General features: G+C 41.7%; 1 protein-coding gene across 2 annotated transcripts in view; it reads left to right on the top strand.

The window, feature by feature from the left end:
• Window positions 1–17872, top strand: part of tmcc3 (transmembrane and coiled-coil domain family 3) — a 39715-nt gene extending 21843 nt beyond the window's left edge. For both annotated transcript variants that reach the window (XM_041964280.1, XM_041964281.1), the window contains exons 2-5: window positions 11084–11254; window positions 12553–13334; window positions 14318–14453; window positions 15025–17872. In XM_041964280.1, the coding sequence (XP_041820214.1) occupies window positions 11084–11254; window positions 12553–13334; window positions 14318–14453; window positions 15025–15327 (1392 nt within the window). In that variant the 3' untranslated portion in view covers window positions 15328–17872. The remainder of the gene's footprint in view (window positions 1–11083; window positions 11255–12552; window positions 13335–14317; window positions 14454–15024) is intronic.
• The last annotated feature ends 1891 nt before the right edge of the window (window positions 17873–19763 follow it).

Here is a 19763-nt window from a genome sequence, read left to right on the forward strand (position 1 = left end):
GTTGGGTAAACTAGGCTACAAATTAAAATGGACAAATGCTCCCTCAAAGGCCACAGTATAAACTCTGGCCTTATCTGGTTTGAATACTCTATTTTTTTAGAGCTCTAATCGGATTCTGCTGGTCAACCTGTGGAGTTCAAACACTGACCTGGACTTGTTCCAGAGGGATTTTCTCTCTTTCTCACTCCCTTCTTCACTGTCACTCTGTGTCTCCATCTCTTCCTCTTCCACACCCTTTAAATCTCTTTTACTATTTCTGTCTTTTTCTCAAGATTACAACCTCACACATCTGTATCCTCACCCTGCTTTCTTTTCCCGCAGACCGTTTTAGGCTCTCTGCTTGAAGAGCAAGGGTTGCTGGGTAATCTTTGCACTGGAAAGCGGAGATTAAAATCTCAGATTACAAGAGGAGAGGAGAGAGAAGAGCAGGGATTACAACTTTTTTTTTTCATGGAGTCCCAAACTGCATGAGGATGTGTAAAGCAGGTCATATGCAAACATATATGTGGATCAGATTGTCACCCAGTGATGAACCCTTCCTTTACTGTGTGTTGTACATGCTGTGCTCACATTTAAAGCTTTTGACCGTGTGTGTATCTGTATATGTAGGTGCTGTATTACCAAGTCATTAGCTGATGCTGAGCTCCCTGGATAGTAAATGGATTGCCAACAACTCATTGATTTTTTTGATCGATATCCACCCTCTTTCTCACTGGAGTGTAATTTATTGATTCACTGTATTGCCTAGTTTCTCTCTGGTGTAGTCAACAGAGTACTGTGGTGGTTTAAATCACCACACCAGAGTGTTGCTCTTTTCTCTCTCCTGTAAAAAGAACTGTGAAGTTCTACAAAAGGTTTATTTAGACTTGTGCCACAGCGAGACACTGCTGATCTCATACATTCTAGGAAATATTCCATATCAACTCTCTTTAAAAGAAACCCTTTGGAGCCTCTCTAAATACAGCACTTTATCATCAAACATCATTAACATCATTCATTTAGAGACATTAGTTTGATTACTAAAAGCAGATTACCGAAAAGATTGGCAGCTGCACACTCGACATCGTACAGCATCCAGTCTGATTTCAAAGCAAATCATGTGAACTGTTCTGCTTTAAAATGCTTTGCTGTTGTTATGAAAGGCTGTTGTCAAGTCGTATCCTTATCCTGGAGGGTGGAGGCAAGTAGCAGCATCCTCTTTGTGCCAGGAGTTTGTCCGCAGTGTGGTTTTCATTTTTAGCCACATCAGATGTGGCTCTAGTGACGGCAGGGTCGGTCATCTGGTTGGTCGGTCGTTCCATGCCCTTTGATCCACACTGAAATATCTCAGCAATTATTGGATGGATGGCCATGAAGTTTCGTACAGACAGTCACGATCCCTAGAGGATGAGTTGCTCTCACTTTGATGGTCCTCTGACTTTTCCATCACTCGGTCAGAGATTTCAAAGCGTCTCCAGTGAAGTATATCGATGAGATGCTAATGACTTTGGTCGTCCGCTGACATTTCATCTGGTGCCACCATGAGGTTCACATTTTTGAGTTTTAGAGAAATGTCTCAAAAACTAATGAATGGAAACTCACACTCATGTTTCCCTCAGGATGAATTGTGATAACTTTAGTGATCCTTTTCATCTAACGTGCTAACTCGTTAAACTAAGATGGTGAACCAGGTAAATATTACACCTGCTAAACATCAGCACATTAGCATTATCGTTGTGAGCATGTTAGCTACATTCATAGTGTTCACATAGAGTTCTCTGCCACAGAAGCCTACACCCGCAGCCATGTTTCCTCTGGGAACATCTTAACTGATCGCTGAGTATAAAGGGGAATAAATGAGGAGAGGACGAGAGCACATGACGTCCACCCTCATCCCTCCATCTGTGGTTTGTTAATGAGGCTCTGGGGGGTTTTCCAAGGCCATGTTACTGCAACACTATCATCTGACTGACATCTCAGTCTGAGAGCCTACAGAGCCCTGCTAGAAGTTCGGTTGCTTTTCTCGTCTGCTCTCAGAGCACGCATGTTGCGCACATTTGCATCTGAAATGTTGAAAAGCAAATTTCATAAAGTCACGTGGTGTTACAACTTTTGATGCTCTCTCCCAAATATTTCTGAAAACTTTTCTGTTTGCAATTTTAGTATAACTCCTGTGGCAGTTTTCCTTTAAAATCCTCCTTCCTGAGACCAATCAAGAGTCTGTTTTCAGGTTTTTATACAGATACACAAAACTGACTCACCTCCCAATATAAGTGTCTGTTGTGGTGCTGTAGATTTCTATGTGGACAAGGGAGATAGCCATCAAAATAAAAGTGTTGGCAATGCTAAATGCTTTTCAGATACTTTCCATTGATTCTCTAGTGTCTTCACCATCATCACACTGATTTTTGAAGCACCTGTGATTAATGTGAAAGTCAAGTGCATGGATTTTCCTTGCAGAAGCAGTTGAGACGAGACAATGTGGCAATTTGACACTTGGTTGAAGTGCTATTGGGTCAAATGAAGTGGCTTTAGAAGCAGGATTAAACATGATAGTGGAAAAAAGCAAAGACTAGTTCCAGTGAATAACAAGGCAATTGCACTCAAGGTCACAGACCAGTGATTTTTCAATATTTATAGTCCAATAGCAGACTGCAGCGTGGTCTGTCGTCACCTTTTGGACAGTAATGTGTGTGTGCGTGTGCGTGCGTGCGTGTGTGTGTGCAGAGAGCAGCCTGTTAAGACTAGTAATGTTTAGTGCAGCAGCACGCACACACTATTTACTTACCCTCAGCCCCACCTCAGGTTTGGCCTCTGTACAGCTGTGTGTGTGTGTGTGTGTGTGTGTGTGTGTGTGTGTGTGTGTGTGTGTGTGTGTGTGTGTGTGATTTCTGAAGGTAGAACAAAGGTGAAGCTGTCGACACTAAATGAAGGCTGAACCACATATGGAGGTCTTTTGATCTTTTGAAGTCTGACAGCTCACAGATCTCTCTGTTTTTGAGTCTCACCCACACTTATAATAATGTGATGTCATAAAATGTATGTATATAACGTTTATCAGAGTCAGTGATTATCAAGTGCTTTCTAAAGAAACAAAAATAATCAAGAAAATGAAGAGAAGAGTGAACACCATACACATACATATATGTATGTACACATGTTTAATTGTGAGAAGGCAATGGGTTTTAACAGCGCTTTACAGTAAGTGCTCGACAATATGGTTGAAATTAATCTCGAGATTACAGTTGAAACAATTAGTCGATTAATTGATTAGACCAACAATTTTTCAGCACAAAATCTAAAAACAAATCACTGATTCCTGCTTCTCAAATGTGTGACTATTTGCAGTTTTTCTGTGACATTAAATATCTTTTGGGTTTTGGATTGTTGCTCAGACAAAACCAGCAGTTTGACTGTGTCCAGTTTGGACTTAGCAACTCTTTTAGGAACCGAAAGAATAATCAAATAATCAAGAAAGTAATCAGCTGATTAATTGATAATTAAAAACAATTATAACCGTTTGCCGCAGCCTTAGTCAAGAGGGAGTGTGTCATAATGTTCGGCCCAAGCTGCAATGCTGAATGTTGCCTATATTCTCCATGTTTGCATTCTAGCTCATTTCTCTTTTTCTGTCTGTTCTGTGACTGTTTTGCTTTCCATTTAATCTCTGGGTAATTCTCTGTTGTACCTCTGGAGCCCTCCCATGGGGAGGTGCGCCTGTCTGCCTGCTCCTCTTCCCCACAGGAGGCTCCTCTCTCTGCTCGCAGAGTCACGGCTGATCCCCTCCTTGCAGGAGGCTCTCCAGTCTAATTCACCTGAACCAAATGTCTCATTTCACCTTAAACTGTCCCTTTTTTATCATAGGTGAACCGAAAACTCTTTCCTATCTCACAAATGATTTCCTAACAGTTTAACTGTTGGACCATAGCATATCAAATATTAATTCTGTTATTCCTGTGATCATTTTACACATTAAAAAATGATGCAGTGTAAAGACGCTTAAAGGTTTCCACTGAATTGCAGACTTGAATATATGGACTTCCTCTGCTTAATTATTAAAATCTGTTTCATTGAAGTCAACTGAGGAGATAAGAGAGTTATGAGCTCACAGCTCACAGCAGTGGAGATGGAAGTACAATGTCGATGTAAAAGTTAAGAAAACAGAATGAAGATAATGTGTAAATTATACACCACAGTGTTTAGTAGTGCACAAGGTGATCTTAATGATTAATAGCACTGTTAGAGACCCAGTATCAGGCTGCGCTTCATTTATTATTCATACAGCACAAACAAAAATTCCCCCCATATTTGATTTGTTTTAGTCATCAGCCTCCCTCGCTTTCTAGCATTTCAGTGTTGATTTGTGTCTCACAGGCTGGAATGGATTTGAATTCAATTGCAGGTGCAGTGTTTTGTATAACCGGTGCCTTTATTCTGTGGCAACATGATGCATTAGGTCTGGTGTACGAGCTCTCTCTGGAGCCCTCAGGAAGTACAGTCATAAATTACCAGGGATACTCATCTGTGTTATTCTCAAGTCTGTTGGAACAGAGCGGTCTTGGCACACGGAACAGAGTTTGCTGGATTTCAAAACTTCAGTATCTAAATTGTGTCTGAGCGGATCTCTGTATTTGTCCAAAGAGCTGCTGTGTATTCTGTGCTGTTAGCTAAGAAAGAGATGATGTTGAAGGAAGTAAACACAATAAACCAGGCAGGGGGAGAGAATGCCATGTGTCCTATTTTTAGGACCCCTCAGCCACTGATAGCCCGTCCGATTGTTAAACAAAACAAACCGGAAAAACTTGAGGTCATTAACCATTTTAGCCAAGCTGGCGATGTGGCTCTGTGGATGCTGGTCTGTCGGTCATTTGGTCCACAGCTTTTGGTCTAAGCTGCAGAATCTTAACAGCAATTTTAATGGATTGCTGTTATGTTTGGTGCAAACATCCACGGTGTCCAGGCCATGAAACCTCCTGGCTTTGGTGATCCTCTGACATTTCCTCTAACCCGACCATGTTGTTTAAAGTTTTGAGTGAAATGTGTCAAAACTGGAAGGATTGTCATGAAATATTGCACATCCATGTCTCCCTCTGGACGTGAGGATTGCTGCTGTTGTAAGATCCTTAACTCTTCATCCAGTACCATCATCATGTCAAAACTTTAATTTGTCCAGTGCTTTATCATAGTTAACCATTTGACATAATGCTAACATGCTAAACTAATATTAGGAACATAGTAGACAAAGTGCACCTATTAAAATGAGGATGTTAGCGTTGTCATTGTGAGTATGTTAGCATTTAGGTCAAACCACCACTGTGTCTTTCTATGTAAGGCTTGTTGCCATGGTAACTTTGCAGCCATGTCACAGGTTGAGACTGTCTTTGTGGTGTCCAGATGTGCTGGCTCTGTATCTCATCAAATATATTCTTTTGGAAATGTAGACCCGCTATCCGTGTATGAGGCAATTACAGATCCTCTCACTATGGTGATGCATCTTCCTGTTACTGGCCGAAGAAGCCTCGTTTTAATCAGCTCCACCACTTTATCTCTTGATCTGGGTTCCCCCAAATCCCATTATTTCCTCCCCAACACTCAACCACACACCGCTTTAATTCAGCCCATGCTAATCTGATGCTGGTTCAGGCAGTGTGCGGCTCCATGCTGGGTTAGAGCAGACTAAAAGATGACTAATGTGGTATAATCTCTGTTAAACTCAGTGTTTGTCACAGAGGAGACCAACAAAGAATCATGTGTGCCAAATACATCAATTGCTTTCCCAGATTCTGCTTTCCATTCATTCATCTCTCTCTGATACAAATAGGAAACTCATTTATTTATTTATGTATGTCTTGTTTATTCATTTAAGTAGTCCATTAATCATATTGTCTTGGTTTGAGCAACCAACTGTCCAAAACCCAAAGATAGTCAACCAGCAAATGTTTGGAATGCTTCCTTACAATTCCATAATGTCTCTTACCGTATCTTGAATCCCTGTAGGTTACCATAAGTAATCTACACGCATATGGGATTATGATGTGTTATCAGCACATAATATATCCAGCTCAGGTGAGCTTCCTCTGTGAGTGGTGACACTGACAAATGAGATTTATGTACAGTTCTAATCTTAACCAGCATTCAAAGGGGATTTTACATTTTCTGTGAACAACCTTGACTTGATGGATCGGTGTTTTTCATTTGTTATTGGAGTACAGCTACTGATTGCTTTTGACAAAATGTTCAGTGTCACCTCTGCGTATTGGAAAAATTGCACTGATTAGCTGCAGGGAGTCGCTTATGTTGACTGTTTCCTTGTTACTGACTTGTTTCTACCTCTGGCTCATGTTAGCGGGAAAAGAAATTGATGGATGGGATGCAGGAATAAAAGGCTTCTGACTCCGTGCTTGGAGCAAAAAAAGAAAGATTTCCCTCAGCGATTTCCTATGTGTTTGTGGCAGAGCGTCGTCTCCCTGTGGCGAGGTCCCTGCTCCCAGCTCCATCAATGAGACGCTCAGAAGAGCTGGCTTAGTGGGAGTTGGAGTAGCACTTACAGGCCCATTCTCTCTCTTTTTCACGTACAGTACACACCACAAGCTTCCTCTCTCTAATCTTAGACTTTGAATACAGAAAGGAAACTGCAAGTCACACACCAACGCACACACACACTGTATCTGCCTCATGTTGTCTGCTTTGCATCTGTTGTTTTTTTGTTTTTTTTTTTGTTGAATTTGCAGTATTTCAGGCCTTTGATTGATTATTATTTTCAATATATAGATTATTTTTAGCCATGCTAGCAGCATGGCTGTAGGAATGACAAGGTCAGTCAGTCAATATCTCAGCATCTATCAGATGGAACGGTGCGAAGTTTTGTGTAGACGTTCATAATTACCAAACTATGGATCCTGCAGACTTTGGTGGTCCGTGACCCTTTCCTGTAGTGCCACCATGAGGTTCATGTTTTTGTTTTTGAGAAAAATGTCTCAACAATTATGACTCAAATATGGCTGAAAAATCATTAAACACCTGCAAAACTAATGGGGGCAGCCGTGGCCTAGAGGTTGGAGAAGCAGCTTGTGATCGGAAGGTCGCCGGTTTGATTCCCCCACCCTACTGGCAGGAAAATTTGGGTGCGGTGCAGTATCCCCTCCCCATCCATTAGCCGGCTGATGTGCCCTTGAGCAAGGCACTTAACATCCCCTATATGCTCCCCGGGCGCCTGATGCGGCAGCCCACTGCTCCTGTGTGTTTCACTGCATGTTGCATGTGTGTGTTTCAAAAACAGTGATGGGTGAAATGCAGAGAAATAATTTCCCAGTTTGGGATCAATAAAGTAAATAAAATTAAACTAATCACGATCCCATCAGCCTCAACTGTAATTTGTCTTCAGTACTAAATAGCAAATGTGAGCATGCTAACAGGCTAAGCTAAGATGGTGAAAATGGCAAACCACGTAGCTGCTAAACTCAAAGCACTGTGGTGTCTAAGTACAGTTTCATACAGCTGTTAGCTATGGAGGTTGTTTTTAGATATAGTGATTAATTACTTGTATAAAGAGTTACAAAACAAAAGTTCCCAGAAACAGGAAAAACTGTAGTTGAGGCCAGAAGTTCCCTACAAGGAAAATGACTGGAGCCCATGTTTCACATTTAAGACAAGCTCATTCTGAATTCACATCCATCCATACATTTACTCATTTCTTGGAAATGAGTAGAATCGCCAACTTTCTGACAAGTTAATATCCGAATATCTACTTTATATTTCCCAGTGGACAAATCCCCTGCTGTGCTGTTTTGGCTGTGTGTCCACCCATCGGTATGATAATCTAGATGGCCTCAGAGCAGACCAGGGTCAGAGGACAAGCAGTGGTCAGGTATCTGCTCTGTAAAACAAACACGTGTGTCCTCTGAGACATGTGGTGCCTCTGCGTGTTCGCATGTTAACATTTTCCCTCCTCTCACCCTCAGACCCACTTTCCAGTTGATGTTCAATACGTGTGCGGACTGCTGAGTGTGAGGCACTACCAGCCGCGTGTTTGCACACTTGAATCTGCTGCAGGCGGCTGATATATGACCAGGCTGTTTGTGTGTGAGAGGCCTCAAAGGAAGGGAAGGGAAAAAAGTTGCACAAATGCTTTTACGAACGCTCAACCTTGAAACCGGTCCAATCGAATTCAAGGTTGTGTGTGAGGTTGAGTGAGGTTGCTGTTTGCCGCAATAGGAAGCTGATGGAGTGTATCTTGTTCATTGTGGTGGACTCATGGTGTGATCGTGTACTAATCATTGGAGGATTTTTAATAACTAATTATTAAAATATCTGCTCATTATTTCTCAGATTAACCTTTTAGCACCCATTTTATCACCCGCTGTTCCAAAGGATGCTAGCACTTTTGATGCCAGTACTATGAAAAGTCACATTAATATGACCATAGAGGTTATAGTATTGTCTCTAGGGATTTTTAATGACCTAAATGAGTACACACAAATTACACAGGGTGAGATAGACAGTAGAAGCATTATCTTTTTTATTCTACACGTTCTTCTTACTTTTACAAATATGGTGTCTACATTACCCACCATGCAACGTGACCGTGACAGTTCAGTCAGAGATTTGATTCTGTTATGCTAGTTTAGCAGAATTTAGCCTCGAACTGCTCGGCTCAAGCAGAGATGAGCAGCGAGCCACAAAACGTTTTATACAACTTTATTCACATTCACACACTCTGAGCTGTAAAATCACTGGAATTTGCTTAACACATAATCTTTTTTTCCTGTGTGAGACACAAAAATATATAAGTTATCTTAATTTAAGGGAATTTTAGGAGGACTCAGCCATCCAAAATCACATTTAGATCATCATCAGAAAAGCCAGTGTTACTGAACAGTTCAGTGAACAAATAAAATCGATTGATCTGAAAGTGTTAAAGACTTTTTTGGTGGCTAGTTGTTTCTAAGGGTTACTGAGGTTATTATTCTTGCTGTAGCCCTTATTGCAAAACAAAACAGCCCTGTTATAAACATAATCCAGGTACAAGACACGGCAGAGTATACAAATGAAACCTTTAATGATGTGGTGTCTTCAGCGAACTGGACATTTAAGGGTTACTGGCCTTATCCTTCAGGCCATAAATTGTTAAAATCCCATCACAAGCTACCAGAGTGTAAAAACTGCTCGTTGGTCTGAGCAGCAGTCAGAAGCCAAACAAATCATCCATTTGTGAAGCGACAAACAGCAAAATTTCTCTATTTTTAATTGAATTGAATGTATCAGTGTTATTTACAACACGTGTTGTTCAGGCTGCATTTCTGGCCGTCTGGTTGGATCATGAACGTGTGATATTCTGACAGTGTTAGCCATCTGTACCCAGGAGTGGCAAGAAGTATGGTTTGATTCATAACTATCAATTCACGTGAATGACTCTGGTTTGATTAAAAACATGCCGAGTTACTAGCTGTTTGATGTTGTAGGACTGTTCTTCAGTGCCGGGGATGACGATCGCTGACGCTGCTGGATGTATCACAGCCAAAAGCCGCAGGACACGATTAAAGCGTCGTGTATTCTGCTCGTCTAAGTGTAGGAAAAAGGCAAAGAGAATAAAGGCAAAAAAACCCGCCTTCAGGACATGTCAGCAGTTTGCTCATATGTGTGTTTTAGAGCTTAGTCTGTCTGCGTGTGCTTCGCTGCTGTGGCAACAAGAGTTACCACATACTAATATTTTAGGTTGCCTTACATAATCGTCTGCTTTTGTCAATACAGAGAGTGGATTTTCAGTACAAGAGGCACTGGGGGCTGTTTGTTTGGAGCCCTGGACTCCATGCTGCTCCGCTAACTCATGGCCATTGTCCGGTCTTAAGACAGATTTACGCTCTCATCAGCTGCCTTTTCCTCCTCTTCCCCTCCGGTCCAAACACAAGAATCCTCTCAAGACGATGCACTCAATATTCTCATTTTCTCCCTTTATTGCCGACTTGGTTGTGTGTGCTTACTAAGAGCACTTCTACAAGGCCACGTAAACACAGCTGATATTTTATATTAATGGTAAAAAAAAATGTGCAGCAGGTTTTTGATAGATACTTTAGCCTGAAAGCCTGCACGGACTGAAGCATTTGACGTCAGAGTTGTTCTTTTGTCTGCAGCGTGTGTACTTTTTATGCCTCCTTTTACTGTCAGTATACCACTTATTGTACTTCTGAGCTATTTTAATTTTCTCTCTGAAGTCCTCCGTAAAATGAGGCATTTTACTCGTTTGTGTGTCTCATTTATTCGTCTAGTTTGTAGCCATGTTAGCAGCATGGCTCTGCGGATGGACGGATCGGTCGGTCGCTCCACCACTTTGGTCCATTTTTTGGCTTTTAGTAAAATGTTTTGTGCTATTTAGCAAATGTTAGCATGGCAACAAATTAAGATGATGTTCATGGTAAACATTATCCTTGCCAAACATCAGCATGTTAGCACATGCTAGCATGCTGACATTAGCGTTTAGCTGTAGGTACAGCCTCACAGAGCTGCCAGCATGGCGATAGACTCTTGTTTTGTTGGTACATAGCCTGTACAGACCTCAGTGTCTGGAGCAGGGCTTTGCCTTTATGTCAACATGTATTTTGTCTGAAAAATATATAAATATGTCTCTTTAGTTTGTATTGCAAGTACACTACGTAATGTAGTTCAGAGGAGCTGTCATTTTCTCTCTGAAGTTGTTGAATGAGTATAATTTTGCACCTCTCAAATACTACCCTCAACAACAGTTATTACCATTGGTACACCTATATGTGAAAAGCAATACATCTCCAAGGCTAAAATCATAATGTCAGTATTGAGATGATGCCCTGAACTCTTGTTTTACAAATAATATCACTTAGAGCTGACTCCATTAGTCGGTACACATTTTTCAAGCCAAGATTGTGAAAAAATGTCACCATTCTGTAGTTCCAGGCTGTCAGATGAGAGGACTTTCTGCTTTTCTTTGTCATAAATCACTGAGAACTGAATAAAAGGTTTGGTCGAACAAAACAAGACAATTTAAGATGTAACCTTGGGCTCTTTAAAAATCCAATTTTCATTTTATCATCCAGTTTTTTTTTATTTTTAATTCATTCTTTTAATTCCGTAGGCCGAGCGCAGCGGTTGCGATGTCAACATCCTCAGCATCCCGGTGCCCATTCGTCGCGGCGGATCCGAGTCCAACCTGGACGTGGTGGACAGTGTTGGCGATGACGGAGTGGGCCTGGATTTCACCAAGGGAGCGCTGGGTATCGACAGCCTGCAGCAGAAGATCCTCAAGGTCAGAGGGAACATGAGTCACCTCCTGTGTGGTCTTGTTGTAGATTTACTGTGTTTGACTTGCAGAGCAGCGTGTGTGACAGTTGGGTCCTCTGAACAAACATCACACAAGAGGAAAAGACTAATTAAATACCTCCTTAGCTCAGTTTGGTGGTACCTTATTGAGCAGTGTTTCCTAATCCAATAATGAGCAAGCTCATATTTAGATTTCAGCTATAATACTGCAGATACCAATCAAAAAAAGCTGTTAAATGAATTTGTTGAATTAATAAGAAATTGTATCCCCCCCGCCATCTTCTAATTAGTTTTTATCATAGTCCCTGTTGTCTCAGATTTCATTACATGATTTCTCAGAGTGAAACTATTTCCACCGTAGGAAGATTAGGCATCAGCACAATTTAGTTTGATCACTCTCAAAAGCATTGTGGGGCTCTAATCGAAACCAAGTGAAGAGATTATTAACAAGTAATGTAATGAAATGCGGCTCCCAGAGTTATCCATGCAAAGCAATCAACACAAAGTTAAACTATTTTGTTTGCAACCAGTTACAAGATGCTTGTAAAGTACTAATTTCTGTCTGTCCATCCAGCATTTCCTTTCCATCCCAACATTTTAAATCCAGCACTGTTAGCATGTTTGCTAGCTAGCAGTCTTCTTCTTTGCTGCATTTGTTGACACATTGCTGCCTCCACCATCTGCGGATCACTGGAATAAGATTCACGTGTGAGTGTGTACAAGATAAACAAAACAGGGATCAGCTCATAGAAAACCAGCTCAGTGGAGCTACTGCAGGTTACCTTTACGTGGATCAAGAATCAGCCAAACAGTAGCAATGTGATGCCACTTCTATGGAATTTTTTCCAGATTTTGACATTTTCTGCACTTTTATTCTGGAGGTCATTCTGAAACTTTGCATGCACAGAATACATACAGCAAGCTTTTAGCAAGCAAAAAAAAAACAACCCACTTATGAGGAGCTACTTTTAGTAGGTTGGTTTGGGGAAACAAGTGGTTTGATGAAGAGATTTTGAAGCATGTAACAACACTGAGAGAAGCCTTTTACAGTGAGTGGCTCAGCAGCTCACTCAGTTTGTGAGGGTGTATCTGTACACAACACCAGGAATGCTGCAACACAAACTGTGTGTGTGTTTCCAAAAAAACTGATTGTGTGTCTGCTGTTATCAGGCTGATACTTTGCAGTGAACTAACACATGTCTAAATCAGTCCACACAGAAAGGTTTACAGATTTTACATTTAGGATAAAATGGAAAAAAAATTCTCCTTTTATTCTCCCTTTAGGTGACGGAGCAGATAAAGGTGGAGCAGACGGCTCGGGACCAAAATGTCGCCGAGTACCTGAAGCTGGTGAACAACGCTGACAAACAGCAGGTAGGACGAATACGTCAGGTCTTTGAAAAGAAGAACCAGAAGTCGGCGCACACCATCGCCCGGCTGCAGAGGAAGCTGGAGCAGTACCACCGTCGCGTGAAGGACAGCGAGACCAACGGGAAGCACAGCCACAAGGACGGCAGCAGCAAGGAGTCCGGGACTCACAGCAAAGAGGGCAGCCTGCGGGATGTCAGCACCACGGGGCGCCACCCGGCGCTGGATAAAGTGAAGACGATCGGGCCCGGCGTGTCGCTCTCACCGCCGTTCTTCTTCAACAAGTCGCGTGAGTTCGCCAACCTCATCAGGAACAAGTTTGGCAGCGCCGACAACATCGCCCACCTCAAAAGCTCCATGGAGACGGGGTCGGGGCTGCAGGTGGATAGCGGGACGAGGGGTCTGAGCGGGAGTGCCACCACAGTAGCCAAGGCGACAAAGTACCAGAGCGACGACGAGTGCTCCACGGGGACCTCCGGATCGGCCGACTCGAACGGGAACCCGGCCTGCGGCTCGGGGGCGGGGTCTGGAGGTCCCGGGAGGTCAGACTCCAACGGGCGGCTCGGGGAGGTGCTGGACATGGTGCGGGAGATCAGGGAGGCTCAGACGCAGCTGGCAGAGGACATGGAGACTCTGAATGCACAGTTCAAACGAGACTACAGCTACTTCACACAGATGATGCAGGAGGAGAGATACAGGTGTGTTTAGGATGGCTTTAACCAGTTTGCCATCATCACTCCCTTATTATACCTGTACAGGTCACACAAACCCGGTGATGGTTGGTTAAAACACTCGAAACTAGAATACACACAGTCAAGCAGCAATAATCATAACTTGCAGCCCAGTATAAAACTGAAAATATGCTCAACCTCAACCAACTACTCAAGTAAAATTCTTCTTAAACATGAATGCATGAGTTATAAGAAAGAATAGCATATAGATAAATATATTATTTACATACTTTTAGTTAAGTAAAATATCTTAATCCTTCCTCCACCACAGGTGACGTGTAAATGTGATATTGACATAAAAAGGTATGTAAGTTATCACATTTACACACCAACAATGTCTCACCAGGCTAAAAAAGTACTTTTTGTATGGCTCTTCCATATAGTCTTGGTCAAGCTGCAAAAACACTAAATCCTCCACTTCCCATGATGCAGCTGGGTAGTGTGTTCCATTAAACCCTCAGTTATTTTCTCATTTCATTTTAGAGGGTCACAGGCCAAAGAGGCTGTTGACCATTTGTTTAGATGAATATTCCAACATATCAAAATAAATGTCTGTGCCAACAAATACTTCTACTTCTGCTGCAGATGTGTTAGTTCCTAAAAAAAAAATCCCATAATCCTCTTCCTGCAGTAACACTCTTAACTGGGCAAATTTTGTTTATACATCTGCTGTTGAACTTTAAAGAGCTTTTGACAGTTTTAGAGGGGCCATTATTATAAGCTTTTGTAACCAAAAATAGATAGAAGAGCTTACACACAAACCCCCAGACGGTTGCTAAGTCAACCAAGGGCAAGTGTTTTCAGCAGCTTAGTTGCAAGTAGTAGATAAACTGCTGTACTGTTACTCGCCCACACACACACTCAATTATGCATTGTTTCTCCCTCTCTCCTTGGCTCTCTGCCTCCACCTACTCTGCATGTGTGTGTGTGTGTGTGTTTGTGTCTGTCAGGTATGAGCGGTTGGAGGACCAGTTAAATGACCTGACGGACCTCCACCAGCATGAGACCGGTAACCTGAAGCAGGAACTGGCCAGTATCGAGGAGAAGGTGGCCTACCAGGCCTACGAGAGGGCCAGGGACATACAGGTGAAGTGTGTTTTGTATGCATACACTGAGACACAGTGAGCCTATAAATTGCAGTTATATAATAAGCCACACACTCACGTTTAACCTTTAACTAACTTATATGTGAACGATATCATTAAAAGAACATTTTCGGAGGAGGAATTAAAAATACTTGCAGAAACAGCTGCTCCACCCATTTGGCAGCCCTGTACTCAGGCTGTTTGAAAACGTCACCCTGGCCTTTTTTCACCATTTTATACCAAATGATTAATTAACAGATGAATCAATAGTGAAAATATTTTAGTTTTAGGCAACTTCTTTTCCAGTCTGTCGTATAATTCCCTTTATTTTGCTTTCAGTTGAGATTGTGAGGGAGAGAACAGCAGTTTGTTATGGTTAGATGGATCACAGCGGAGCCAGCATCTCCTGTTCATTTCTAATGTGATACACAACTGCTGTTCATTCCTAGTGCAGCTGATGTCAGAATCAGATCTAATCCAGTTTCACTGCCCTTCCCTTATGATTCATTGCTCTACAGTATCTGCTTGATCTCTTCACCATGTTGTGTGTTTGTGTGTGTGCGCGTGCACAGGAGGTCCTGGAGTCGTGCCAGACTCGTGTGTCCAAGCTCGAACTGCAGCAGCAGCAGCAACAGACAGTTCAGGTGGAAAACACCGACGCCAAGGTGCTGCTGGGGAAATGCATCAACATCATGCTGGCGATCGTTACCGTGATCCTGGTGTGCGTTTCCACAGCGGCAAAGTTCACTGCCCCGCTGCTGCGCAGCCGCCTCCACCTGGCGCTCACCTGCGTGGGCGTGTCCGTGTTAGCGCTGCTGTGGAAGAACTGGGAACATTTACAGTGTGCTTTGGAACGACTGGTCCTCCCACACTGATCCAGGAGAACAAATGAGACCAGAGAACTCTGGCCGACGCCGGGTCCAGGTCTCCGTGAGGTGTGTCGTCATGGCAGCACAAAAACCGGGGAGGAGTTTACATGTAGCCTTACACCAGCCCTCGTCCCCCAGCGATTTTAGGCTCCACGGTGACTTGATTTTATGGCTCTGGGCTTTGCATGTCTAAATGGGGTCCACACAAATCCACAAAGCCTTTCCCAGAATGCACCTCCACAGTACTTCTAACAAACAACAAACAGACAACTGAACACAACTGTTGCAAACCTCTACAACGTGCTGTCTGTAAACTATAAACAGGGCACAATGCTGCCATAACAGTGTATCCCTGCAGTCCACAGTGCTGGACCAACAGGAGATGAATCAGCTGGAATCGATCAGATGACGGCCATATTAGTGGATTTTGGACCCCCCCCAGCTCTCATCTGGTCATCAGAAGATTCTGGTCGCACCAACAACAGACGCTAAAATCTAAATATAGAGGAGTGGGCTTTTACTGGGGCCTGGAAATACAGTGATTATTTCCTGCCCTTAAAGGGAAGTGTATCTGTTATAGCACCACCTCACACCTCTTAAACAAACACACACTGGCAGTATGTGGCCAGTCGATATGCCTCCTTGTGCACCAGCCAGCTGTGACAACACAAAGACACGTCCACCTGAAGGTTGATTTGTTCCGTGAGTCTGTTCTTTACTGCTCTGTATTTAAGTGATGTTCTTCTCGTCAGTGTCTCATTCAAAAAGACGTTTTTGAAGCTGTTGTTTTAAATTGTGGGGGTGTCTGGATGTGCATTCATGTACTGTATGACTGCTTGTGTGTCTGTACTCGTGTTTCTTAAAGAAATTGTTTTACAGTTTGTGAAATATTTGCTTTCCTTGGGAGAGTCAAATGAGAGGATTGACACCTCTCATATCTGTACGCTCAATATGAAGCTAGAGCGAGGAGATGATTATCTTAGCTTAGCATGAGCACTTGAAGCGAGGGGAAATGGCTAGCATTGATCTGAAATTAACAAAACCCACCTACCAGCACCGTTAAAGCTCCTTAATTAATATGTTAAATATATTTTTTCTGTATAGAAAACATGTAGAAACACCAATTTTTGCATTTTATGGGGTTTATGTTCAAGCACTAACTTCCTGCCTTAAAACCCCCAGAAAAAAAAACACAATCTGTTGTTGGTTAGCCGGTTTAGCCTTTGAATTAAGCTAAGCTAACTGGACGCTGGCTTCATATTTACCATACAGAAATGGGAGTGGTATCGATCACTCTCGCCAAGAAAGCTTTCAAGCATATTTCCCAAAATGTCAAATTATTCCTTTAAAGAAGTTTATAAACTGCCTCCTGTCTTGTTAACTTGATGTTTTGGGGGTTTACGTCGGGTAAAATCAGTTTTATGTTTTTCGAGTTGCTTCTCAAAGGTGTTGGTCCGCCAGTTGACGTGCTTTATTCAGTTCAAGACACTGCAGCTTTAGCATAAACCAGCTGGCATGCAAACTGTGAGGAAGAGCTGGGCGATTAGAACAAAGCTCTAAATGTGAGCACCTTTGACTCAAAGATCTAGATTTTATTGAATTTCCTTTTTACAAGGTGAACAGAACAAAATTATGTGTGAAGCCTTTGACGTTGTGCTGCGTTCATTTCCGGTGTGAATAACAGTTCAAAGTCCCGACTTGAACGTATTCCCACCTGTTGAAACTTGTCTTAAACCACACAGACTGTGGCTGATTACCACTACTACATTTGAGTAGCTCATAATAATTCCTTTCAGCCTTTTTCACACTTGACTCTCGCACAGCTGGGAAGTGACTCACATGGGTTGATGACTGACACTAGCACAGAAAGTCCTGACTTGCCACCTTATTTTAAGACTTATGAATTGTAATGACTTGGAGGATACAGATTGTTGTATTTTGTTGTTTTACTTGAAATAAGTCTGCTCTTTCACTAAATCACTGATATGTCAGTAACCTAGAAAAGCAAGGTCTATCGCCCTGTTCTCAAGCAGCATTTACCACTTTAACTATAAGTTACGGTATCAATACCATAACAGCTGTTTTTCCCATGTGACTTGAATGCAGCATTGCTGATTGGAAAGAGGAAACTGAACAATGTAGCTCCATGCTCCTGATCCCTGTATCACTGTGATGACGAGGGGGATGAAATGATGCCTTTTCAATGCAGCTGAATTCTCTGACTGTGTAACTTCTGTTTGTGTCCCTTCAAAAGCCAAACACAGAGATTTGTGAGGCTCCTCAGCCTTTATGAATAACACTCAAGTTCTTGTTAGTCTTCGATGGTTTTTTTTTTTTTTCAAATTGGCTCAAAAACTATTTCCGTCTGCTCATCAGGAGAGACATGCACCTCCTCTCCAAAGCTGTATTTTGAAGTCCAAAATTTAAATTTTCACAGTTTTGTCTCATCTATGTGCATTAGTTTCTGGTTATGGGTTTCCATAACATTGTTTTGTTTGTTTGTTTTTTTCAATTGACAAAATAAATATGGTTTTTCTAAGGTTGTTCCTGACTTTCTGCTTCCTATTGGTCTCTTTTTATTCCAAATGTCTCATCCATTATACATAATCCCTCAGACAGGCTGTGTGACGTAAGGACAGGACAGGACAGGACAGGCGTCAAACCGCTGTGCAAGCATCATAAGGAATTCATACATAAAATGGGTGTAAATGACTGACACCCACCATCTGCACATTTTCATGCTCTGGTGTAGAGGAAAACCACTGAAGGATGTCCTTTCTTGTATTACAAAGAAAATTATAGACATTTTAATGTTTGACCTGAAGTCATAGTATTCAGGACTTCAGAATTACTCATTATGTAACGTATGATAGGGCTGAATTTACTTTTGCAAACTCATAATTACTTTTACTTACATATGTTGAACAAATCATGAATAGTTAGCCAGGCCATCCACATGTAATTTTTTCCCACCCATTGTGCCTTCATTAGAGATCAGATTATTATTATCTTTCTTATCAATAGTTCAATGACTACTTCCTGGTGTACTGACTTCCTGGAGTGACGTCATTTTACGCTTCGGTTTTTGTACGATTAAAAATGAGATATTTTGTGTAAGTTATAATAAACTTTATGTATACAGCACTCTTGAAAACAAAGTTACGAAATCCTTTACATGTTTGAACCAGGATTAGAATATTTAATTCGTGAACTTTGGAGGTTCACGGATTTGTTAGCTTTGGGCAGAGTTAGCTGCTAATTTAGCTATTTCCAGTATTTATGCTAAATTAAGATAAGCTAACCAGCTCCTGGTTCTCGCTATCTTCTCACTAAGGACAGAATTAATACGCGTATTTCCCAAAATGTCAAAGTATTAATTTAAATTATGTGTCCTTATGAACATTTTAGAGCAGCTATAAAAGAGAGGAGGGTTGTTGACTAGCATGGAAAAACAAATCAGTGTGTAATGATGGATGGTGACAGGCGAAGAGTGTGTGGTTGTCAGATGTGGTTAGTCTGGAAATGAAGAAGAGTCATTTAGCTGCTGCTGCTGCTGCTGCTGTTCAAGGAGAAAAACTATTTCAAGGACATGGAAAGAATTTCTAATCGCTGCTTTTGAACTGCAGAATATCATCACCAGCTCACACTCCTATCTGATTAAATGTTAGCCAGAACATCACTGAGCGGCATCTGTAATGTAGTTAAAGGCCAGCTGACATGTTCATTTCACTCCAGTTTTTATAAACTTTATAAGAGGTTTAGTCACTGATCTATATTTAGAGAATTTTGAAAATCCAGGATCTTTATTAAATATTTGTAAGTGCTATAGAAAGATATGGTACTGACAATGTTATCAAGTGCATTATATTTTACCTTAGTCCTGAGTGTGTAAATAAATGTCAGGTGGTTTTGACTGATCTGCATTAAGGATGACATTTTGATTTGATTTGCTTTGAGAGTCAAACATCATACACTAACACTTTCCTGTCACAGATGCATTTCAGCTACACTGATGGATATGTCAGTGTTTTATAGCACATAGAACAAGTAGAAGTCCATGTCCCTGCTATTTTGTGCATCATAAATCTTTTACCCAGTTTTTCTGGCCTCAGATTCATTATTCAAACAGTGTTTTGCTTCTTTTCGCTCCTCCTGCTCTTTGACCTGCACAGTGCTCTGTTTCTGCCAGAGTTCATTTTTCTCAGAAAGGCACGAGGCCAGGTTAGGGTCAAACACCTGTACTTCATCCAGCACATTTCCTAAGGCAAACACACGGCATATTCCACGCATAGGCAGAGAATAAAACATACAGAAGACTGCCACCTGGCGGTCACATGTGAGTAGTGCCTCGAAATTTACACGTCCATTGTGTCCATCAATGTCTCACAGGTGTTTGATAAATTTACATGTTTTAAAATATTGTTTATAGATATCAATTTGAC

Source organism: Chelmon rostratus, chromosome 22, assembly GCF_017976325.1.
Source record: "Chelmon rostratus isolate fCheRos1 chromosome 22, fCheRos1.pri, whole genome shotgun sequence".
In the NCBI taxonomy this organism is placed as follows: Eukaryota; Metazoa; Chordata; class Actinopteri; order Chaetodontiformes; family Chaetodontidae; genus Chelmon; species Chelmon rostratus.